Raw genomic sequence first — 9684 nt, 5'->3', positions numbered from 1 at the left:
TCTCCAGGACCAGGAATGAGCACCTCTGATGTAAACGCGCTCATTGTTACCTTGTAAAAGTGCAGCATTAACTGTCTCTGCCTCTAGGGGGCGCCTGGACACTTGGATAGGGCACTGACGTGGGAATGAATCAACTCAGCCTGGGAACAACTGTACTCCACTTTGAAGCTGGTTCAGGTCACAAGTCTCTCCCTCTGATATCTCGCCGCTCTGGGGCATCTAGACCTGATGAGGAGATAATGGCCTAATTGAATTGGTGAATTGTTTTTTGCCCTGCAGTACCTACACACTGACACTTTTACAAAGGCTACGAGCCTTAACTGACTGCCCCTTCACACCACGCAGGAAAACGGCAGGGCCGACTTCTCACGCTCAGCCATGCCCTCCGTCCTCTCGAACGGACCCACGCTCGGCCGCAAAGACAGTAATGTTTAAAACGGACAGATTTATTAAAAATTTATGTGTAGCACAAACATTTTCACACGGCCGATGAACAGAGGAGTAATTATCTGTTATATGAGGCGTTTAATGCTCCCTGAAAGTCATATCTTTATACTATCAAATCATACAGAGGCTGACCATCATAAACTCTACATATCAGCACATAATCAGAGCAACGTTAATTGAAAACACAAGCAATTAAAAAAAAAAAAAAGAGAAGAAGAAGAAGAAGAAGAGAATGATGTCCTTTGTGGCAGTACTGGTGGCAGTACTGGGGGTTACACCGCTGTCCCTCTCTCCAGGTTCTGTTTAATCTCTGCCGTGTATTTGCCGTAGAAGCGCTCAGCCTTCTTGTTGAACTTGGCGTTCCTCTCGTTGATGTAGTCGATGTCAGCGTCGTCGTTGTAGGCCCTGCGGCGGCTGTACTTGGCTCGCTTCTCAATTCTAGAAAGAACACAGAACAGTGTTTAAGAAACGTATTAAGACATAAACCCTCAGTTTTAATGTGAAATCAGGAGCAGGCACCTTGCTTACTTATGAATTAGGATCATACAGCTATGGTCAGATATTTATGTTCACAAAAATAACATGAAGATAACAAAGCCTATAACAATATTAGGCTTTCAGTGGTTAACTAAGAATCTGAGTTTTTTTTACAACACAGGGTCAGAATTATACATACAGATCTGAAAAAATTAAGAGGCCACTTAAAAAATGAGTTTCTTTTATTTTACCAAATTGAAAACCTCTGGAATATAATCAAGAGGAAGATGGATGATCACAAACCATCAAACCAAACTGAACTGCTTGAATTTTTGCACCAGGAGTAAAGCAGCATAAAGTTATCCAAAAGCAGTGTGTAAGACTGGTGGAGGAGAACATGATGCCAAAATGCATGGAAAAAAACTGTGATTAAAAAGCAGGGTTATTCCACCAAATATTGAGTTTCTTACTCTTAAAACTTTATGAATATGAACTTGTTTTTTTTGTTATTTCTTTTGCATCTTTTTTGTTATTTCAGCCATTTCTCATTTTCTGCACATAAATGCTCTAAACGACAATATGTTTATTTGGAATTTGGGAGACATGTTGTTTGTAGTTTATAGAATAAAACAACAATGTTAATTTTACTCAAACATAAACCCATAAATAGCAAAATCAGAGAAACTGATTCAGAAACTGAAGTGGTCTCTTATTTTTTTCAGAGCTGTATGTTACGCTAGAAATATAAATACAGCAGAACATATTTTTGAGGACATGTTTTTTTTTTTTAACATGTTGCACCTTTTCAAGAAGCTTCTGTCACAATTCTGAACAGATATTCGACCACTTTTCTTGGAAAAATCAACAGAATTCAAGTCTATTTCCTGACAGCCCTGACCTTTAAGCAATCATATTGCCAAGAGTATAGTTAATTGCAAATATACCATGAAATATTGTGATATTATTTTAGGGCCATATCGCCCACCCCAAATTGTCAGTATATAGAGCTGACTGTAAACAGGTTTTTTGCACCTTTACTTGTAAACCCAAGCAAATTTAGTCCAAATTGTTAGTCCAACAAATGGCACAATTTGCCCTCAAAAACAAATACATGGAGCTTCTTACTCTATGGAGTTGGCTTTCATTTTCAAACTCTATAATACACATTTTCACAAACACACAGGCTCTTACTTTATGGATTACCCGTCTAATGTTTGATTTTCTGACTTCAACAGTGTCAGCCTCGAGACTCAATAAGATACACCTCCTTAACCACACACACACACACACACACTCACTCACACACACACACACTTTGTTTGAACATCTTCAAAGTGTGGTTGTGCGTCATGCTCTGGCAGCCACAGCCCCGTATAATCTCTCACAGGAGCTAAAAGCAGCTCCCCAAAACAGAAGAGCAGAAAGAGTCTAATCTACTGCAGAGCATGTCCTCCTGCACACACAGACACAGACACACACACACACACTTATATACTTCTATATAGATAAGAATCTGCACGTTTATAGCAGGAGAATATGGCAAACAGGGCCAGGAGCAGCACATGCAGAAGAGGGCAGAATGTGAGGCACCATAATGTAAATACATCCATCTTAATTGCTGCATGCTCTCCGGAACTTTCCGACAACGCTAATCAGGAGTGCAGATGTGCTCTAAGAAGCAGGGGGCCCAACATCAGCAGGCAGCAGTCTATAAACAGAAATTTACACCAAACAGCCATTACATTAAAATGACCGGTACCACTTTAAAATAAGACTACCTTTATAAAGGGTTTATAAATGGATTACAATGACTTTATTAATGGTTACTAATTAGGTTGTAAATGCATTATTATCAGTTATAACACATACGTAGAAAGGGCAACAATATAGATGGCTGTGGGTTTCCAATTTGGCCAACAAGAGGTCATTGTTACTCTTTTTACGTATGTGTTATAACTTATTAATGATTTTTAAGACATTTACAACCTAATTAGTAACCATTTATAAACCAATTGTAAACTATGTATGAACCCTTTGTAGGTAGTCTTATTTTAAAGTGGTAGCAAACTACCTGCCTAATATACTGAATAGGTGCCCCTTGTGCCATCAAAACAGCTTTAAAATGCTGAGGTATAGTCTCAATTACAATACATTTGAAGATCTAGGTGCTGTGGTATCTGGCACCTAGATCAACATTAACAGCCAATCCTTTTTACATCCTATAAGATCTAAGGTATGGCCCATGAGGATCAACTGGTAGGTACTAGGGATGAGACGTATGGATCTGTATGGATCACTGTTCTGATACATCAGCTCACAGACGCAGCCTTGTGCTGATTGACATCCCCCTAGGAGTGATGAAGGGAAAGAGCTCCATCTACTGTACCCACCCAGAGAGAGCAAGCAAGGCCATTTGTGCTGTCTCAGGGCTCTGGCAGCTGACGGCAAGCTGCGTGACCAGAATTCGAACCTGTGATCTCTGGAGTGCCTTCACTGCAGATTAAATCACTTATCTTTATCTGGGAATCTCATTCAGCACATTAAACCCATTGTGGACCATTAAGAAATATGGGTCTTCACACACGCAAACACCAGCCACCTCCCTCATGGCCCCCCACCCCACACCCGGCCCCCTCTTACTGTTTCTCCACGTCCTCTTGCATGCGGTTGATGGCCTCTTTTGAAGGTACATGAGTGCCGTGGATCAGGCTGTTAGAGGTGGGGTGGAAATCGTCACCACTGTGAATAAAGAAAAAAAAACAAAAAACAGATAAGGTCATATGAGGATTCCATTAAATAAATCCTGTGTTAAATACAATGATTCCTCTAAGACTTTAGCAGCAGCAGCAGCATCGCTGGCTGAACCAGCAGACCCACACCCCCCCCCCCCCTCTCTTTCTTCAATGATTGTCAAACATGGAATAATAAGAAATGACAGGGTGCCATCTAAAAGCGCATTACTGCAGTACCTCCAAAAGACATTACAGAGAATACATTAGGCTAACTGTTGTACAGCAGTGGTAAAATGTCATTTAGCAGATGTTGGTTCTTACTATTCCTCTCTCTGTCTTTCATAGCTCTCCATATCGGGCTTGATCGCCTTGGTGAGCCTCTGGTACTGCCGCAGCTGGGCCTCGGCGTATCCTGCGGAGAGAACAAAACAGTGAGGAAAAGGAACGAAGGAATGAAATGATTATATAAAAGCAAGAGAGATGACAGAGGAGTGAGAGATCGAGGGCAGACTGCAATTACCTAATTACCAGAACCGATCACAAACAGGTGTCAAAAAATAAGCTTGGTATGGTTTCATTTCTACAGCCTTTAATCTCAGCACATGGTGGCCATACTGGAGAGAGACAGAAATAATGACTCATGCTGAATGAAGAACGCCCAGTTGCTTTATAACTGAAATGCTTTATATGGATCATAAGCAAATCCGTTTGTATACAGGGTGCAAGTGACAGAATTTAACATCACATTTTAGCCTCAACTTTCAAATATCTGAACTCGCGTTGCGGATGCGGCCACCAGGCAGAATAATGGAAATTCACCTACCACTCGAAATTGTAGTTAATAAAGTTTATTTTAAGACTATACTTACTACGAAAATGTCAAGTTTAAATCAGGCTCATAATGATGGATTATTTATGGTTGTAAGAGTTTTATTGCCACTTCAGCACATATTGGGCTTTTTGTGGAATACACTTGGTTTTACATATCCAGAATGGGTAAAGTCGTTCAATGGTTCTAGCATGATTAAGGGAAAAAAGTTTTTGCTAAATATGTATTAAATTAGGTGTTTGAGGTTAAGATGCGAGAAGAAATTTAAGATCTTCCCTGGTGTTTTTTTTTTTAAACGATTGTCTTATATGGTAATAGGCATTGAGAATGTTATCATTTGTACAACCTTTAATGTTTAATGTGCCTTCTTCAGTGCATGCTGGGTAGTGAATTAAACAATAAAAATCTGCAACAAAAGGGCTGAATTGTGACAGAATGCTCCATAACATGACCACAATAAATGCTAGCTCTAATATCCTACCTGAGAAGCCAGGGTCTGGGTTTTTCTTCTTTTTCTTCCTCTCCCACCTCTCTGCGTCCTCAGCGCTGATCTCCAACAGTTTCACACGATTGTAGTCCTCTCCGCGCTCGGCACAGTCCTAATTCACACACGAGAAAAATGTTTGGACTTAAACTAGTGTATTTATATACTGGTCATTGTCAGGTTATATTACTGCCATTTTGAAATTGAGCAAAACAGCACATACAGGACTTTAAAGTTTTCCGTGATAAAAGGAGCTCTAAATCATTTACACGTACACTTTAAACTTACATTTTGACACTTTACGCCATTCAGCATGTGTGCAACTGCGGTAAAGCAGGATGATCTCTTACACCTGGGGACATTTGTCGATTCCAGATGCAGTCCCATGAGACCCAACTGTAAATTTCTTCTTTTAACAAGGGCTAACAGCAAAACGGGGTCTTTGATAAAAAAAGTTTAATATTGCCCAGATTGACATGTGATACTTTGTTGCTGTATCACATGAAACACAACCTAACTGTGTTCTCAGAAGATGGTAAGTCTTGTGCGCGTACGAAACAGAGCCGCTTGTTCTGCTCATCACGTAATAACAAAGACCATTTTTAAATGGACAGTATTTCCCCTCTCACACTCACTCATTTATTACATTATAACACATTGTTTGAAAGGAACATTCCATTTTTTTCCCCGGAAAACCTCTAAAAGGAATTAAATGGTTGAGATGTAGGATCTTTCAGAGTGGTTTGATATGAAATGGACCATTCTAGAGAATCTGACCGAGTCACATTGCAGCGCCAACCCAATTTGAAACACACAGAGATAGAGGGGTAGATTTGAAGCATCTGGGGGTCCAGAAGACTAGCTTGAGGACTAATGACGTCTTAACTTTGATTCCTATTCCCAGCTCAGTGAAGAAATCCAAGTATGTTCTCACCAAACTAGTCTGAATCCTTATTAACAGGGATGCACTGATTTTATTTCTCTGAAGATCTCTGAACTCATTATTTGCCCAATCAGAAGTCCCCTGTCGCAAAACGCTACATTTACATCTTATTTTAACTCAAATGTACAACACAAGTCAAATGTCTGAGGTATGTTTATGTTTACGCCTGCAGTGGGTGTACCAAGTAGGGGTGGGCGATATGGCCCTAAAATAATATCACGATATTTCATGGTATTTTTGCAATACTGATACTCTTGGCAATACTGTTTTCCAAATATCTCTACATATCCAGAATTAATGTAAAATAAATGATACTGGACATAAATAATCTGTATCTAGTAGATATATAAAAGGAAATGAGAACAGTGTATTGCTTTTGCTAAAACAGTAAAATAAAATGTGAAATGATGTGATAATTAGGGTTGGGTGATATGGCACAATATTTCAGGATATAACATTGTTCACCATATTCAAAAATGTCAGCGATATTATGGCGTACAATACAATATGGTACATACCTAGTACCAAGCACAGAATACTTGGTACACCATTAAATAAATACAACTATTTTTCAAGCATACTTGCCATAAGGAAACCTTTAACTGTAAAAAGGTTTGGAACGATTTTGGCAAACAGTCTTCATAAACCTACCTTCTTCTTCTGGTCCACCATGAGCTCATACTCGAGTCTGGCCTTCTTTGACTCCCAGTTTGAGGGAAGCTTCAGCCTCTTGTCTTCCTCCACTACCTCCTGGTGATTCAGCTTACGAGCCTCATTCTATTTCAGGAAGACACATAAACACACATAATAACAATTAAAAACATGTCAAAAAATATATATATTCTCACTTTGTAAAACACAACATTTGTTTAATGTCTCTATCTGCTAATATGCAATCTAAATGGATGAAACCCAAGACCCAGACTGCACTTTCATGCTGTGAATCTCCATGTTCCCCCACATTCAAAAGGTGTCTAGAATGTACAGTTAATAGAAGATAAAGCAGGAGTATGCGACCCATTTCCTGCTAAAAAGACACACTGGTCCATGTTGGCATGATTTTGTCTCACAATTACTGCTGATTGTTCCAAAGCAATTTTACGCTCCGAATCACTGGATCTACCACATCTATTAGATGCAGTTTTGGTGAGTAAAAAGATCAATAAAAAAACTCTGAACTTATTGTCATGTTCATAAAACCAACTGAAATGACATTTACTTTGGTGTGCGGCGCATTATCATAGTTGAAGCAGACTTTACAAGGTGGTTAAATTGTGGTTGTGAGAAGATGCACATGATTAACTGAGGATTTATTGGTACAAACAGGCGCAAAAGAGGTCAAACACATGCCCCACACCACTGCACCACCTCCACCAGCCTGGGCTGCTGGATTCATGCTGTTGAGCCAAATGCTGACCCGATCCCTATTCTGCTCCAAGCTTAGTTTAGCCATATAATTACCAACACTTTTTATTGTTGATGATTATGATAACAACTAATGAAAAAAAAAAAAAAACTTAAATTAATGTCTCAGAAAACTAGAATTTTATACAAGACCAATTGGTACTTTTGACAGTGTGGGCAGTGTGCCAAGTCCTGCTGGAAAATGAAATCTGCATCTCCATAAACATTGTCAGCAGAAAGAAGCATGAAGTGCTGTAAGATTTTGTGGAAAAACAAAACGACACTGACTTTGGACTTGATAATAAAACACAGTGGATCAACACCAGCATATGACAAGATTGTGTTTCATACCCAGGTTTGGCAAGCTGCAACTGCTCAGGTCAGTGGGCCCCTAATCAGAATTTTGCTTTAGGGCCCCAGGCACCCTGGGAATTATGGACTAGCTCTAGTGTGCTCACTAGTGTGTATGCTTGTGTTCACTGGATAGGTGGGTTTAAAGCGGAGGCCAAATCCCATCTGTGCCCAGCACACACAGTAAATATAAGTCTTGTATTGACTATAATGGCGATGAAATGCTTACCCTTTTAAAATGAAGCTCTCTGAACTTTCTCAGCCTTTCCTCTCTCTTCTGGGATGCCGCAGTCTCAACTGGCTCACCATCAATGACTGGCGTGGACACCTTTAAGAAAGAATTAATGAGACTGATGAATTAGAGTCTGTGGCAGACGCACAATACATATGAGCTGGTGCTTATATATAAAAAAAAAAAAAAAAAACTGTTATATCACTGCATATCAATACTCTTATAACACAGCTCCGATGCTCTGTTTCACATAAAAGGTTTCTACAACATCACTGCAAAAACATTATAAAGTTCATTTCAATGGCTAAACACAGCAGGCAAAATGGATTTATATAAATCAAATTCAAAACTTTTTAAAAGATACGTGTGCATGCAATAGCTATATTGGTTACAGTTATAGTTATTTTTTAAAGGGTACTAAACCCCCTATTTTTTGCTGAATCCACCCTCAGCTCAAATTTGAAAAAGGGGTAGTTTGGATGGGGCACTGGGTGATGTATGTGTTTAGAGGCAGGGCAGGAGAGAGAGCTGATTGGCTGAGCTGGAGCAGCAGCAATTCACTTTCCGTTTTCATACAAAAGATAATCCTTGGATTGGTGTTTTGATGTAATATTTAATCTTCTTTATGGGCATTAATGTACAGAAAATCAAGCTTTATTACTATCTGGCAATTACATAATTATCTCATTCATACGCATTAATAAGTTGTGACCAAGCATTAGGATCTCGTTTCCACGCCTTAATAAGTCGTGACCATACACCGTGTTTTTTTTTTGTTTAAACATTTCACTTAAAGAGCTCTGTAGAAACACAATAAATGTAACGTTAATGTTAAAAATGACTAAAACCGCTCTGTCCAATGTTGCTTTAGTTAACTAGCTAGCTAGAAACTTACTACTAACTAACTACTACTAAGTTAACTAAGTTACTTAACGTTACTATTTTCCTAAACTAGGTTTTCCAAGGCTAAAGGCCCGGTGGGAACGTTAAAGTAAAGAAATATTAGTTAAATGAACAGTGGGAAGTTTAAAACAACACGTTAAGTAACCTTAAATAAAACGTTCGGATATAAGTTCGTTTTAATTTAAACATTGTATAACAGTTACGAGTCTGAGTTTAACTCATATCTTACGTTCACTAGCTAAGCTAAGCTAAGCTAGCTGTTAGCGGTCTGTCCGTTATCCAGGAAAACACGCTTTTAACCTTTAAAACGACTTCTCTCACCGTTAATCAGCTCTACACCAGGTTAAGAACACACAGATGAAGTAAAATAGCTATAAAACACTATAAATCACCGCGTTCTAATGATTTTATTAGGATGTTTTTACCTCTGTGCCAGACGCCATGATCACAACACTCGTAAGCAGAGAGCTCGGTCCGCCGCACAGAGCGCCGTGGAGAAACCTGCCCGAGGAAACTACAGTTCCTACCAGCAGCAGCAGCAGGTAACGTGGCTCTCCAAACCATCACTGATTGTGATGATTAACATAGTATTCATATACATTTAATCTACAAGCGTATAAATGTAATAAATACATAAATAGTAATTAAGGTAGTACTTCAATATTTTTATTTTCACAAATTCAGCATGTAACAAAATAGTTTAAATAGTACAAAAAAGTACATTTAATTATACAAATCCCTTCCATTATTTATGAATATTACATAATGTAGTGCATAAAGTAGTAGTTTTATATTCTTACATATAGAATTATTTATTCATAATTTGTAATCAAACTTACACTCATCTGAGTACAAGGCTGATGTTTCTAATAAAGTGGCAGT

General features: G+C 38.8%; 1 protein-coding gene across 1 annotated transcript; it reads right to left on the bottom strand.

Annotated features, from left to right (window-relative positions):
- Positions 1–425: 425 nt before the first annotated feature.
- On the bottom strand, positions 426–9335 carry syf2 (SYF2 pre-mRNA-splicing factor). The gene is made up of 7 exons (XM_007238566.4): positions 9228–9335; positions 7897–7995; positions 6564–6689; positions 4967–5084; positions 3978–4068; positions 3565–3663; positions 426–885 (listed from the first exon to the last, which is right to left on the bottom strand). Exons 1-7 carry the CDS (start codon positions 9243–9245, stop codon positions 720–722), a joined length of 717 nt encoding a protein of 238 aa, XP_007238628.1. The 5' UTR covers positions 9246–9335; the 3' UTR covers positions 426–719.
- Between the last annotated feature and the right edge of the window lie 349 nt (positions 9336–9684).

This window comes from Astyanax mexicanus, chromosome 7 (genome assembly GCF_023375975.1).
Source record: "Astyanax mexicanus isolate ESR-SI-001 chromosome 7, AstMex3_surface, whole genome shotgun sequence".
Taxonomy (NCBI): Eukaryota; Metazoa; Chordata; class Actinopteri; order Characiformes; family Acestrorhamphidae; genus Astyanax; species Astyanax mexicanus.
This window is presented reverse-complemented; position numbering and strand designations above follow the sequence as displayed.

What these genes read in the sequence shown, in the direction of transcription:
- syf2 (XM_007238566.4), bottom strand. An exon ending in TGGTGGACCAGAAGAAGAAG is followed by an intron (nt 5,085 to 6,563) that starts GTAGGTTTATGA and finishes TGTGTGAATTAG; the next exon opens with GACTGTGCCGAGCGCGGAGA. An exon ending in CCCAGACCCTGGCTTCTCAG is followed by an intron (nt 4,069 to 4,966) that starts GTAGGATATTAG and finishes TTCTCTCCGCAG; the next exon opens with GATACGCCGAGGCCCAGCTG.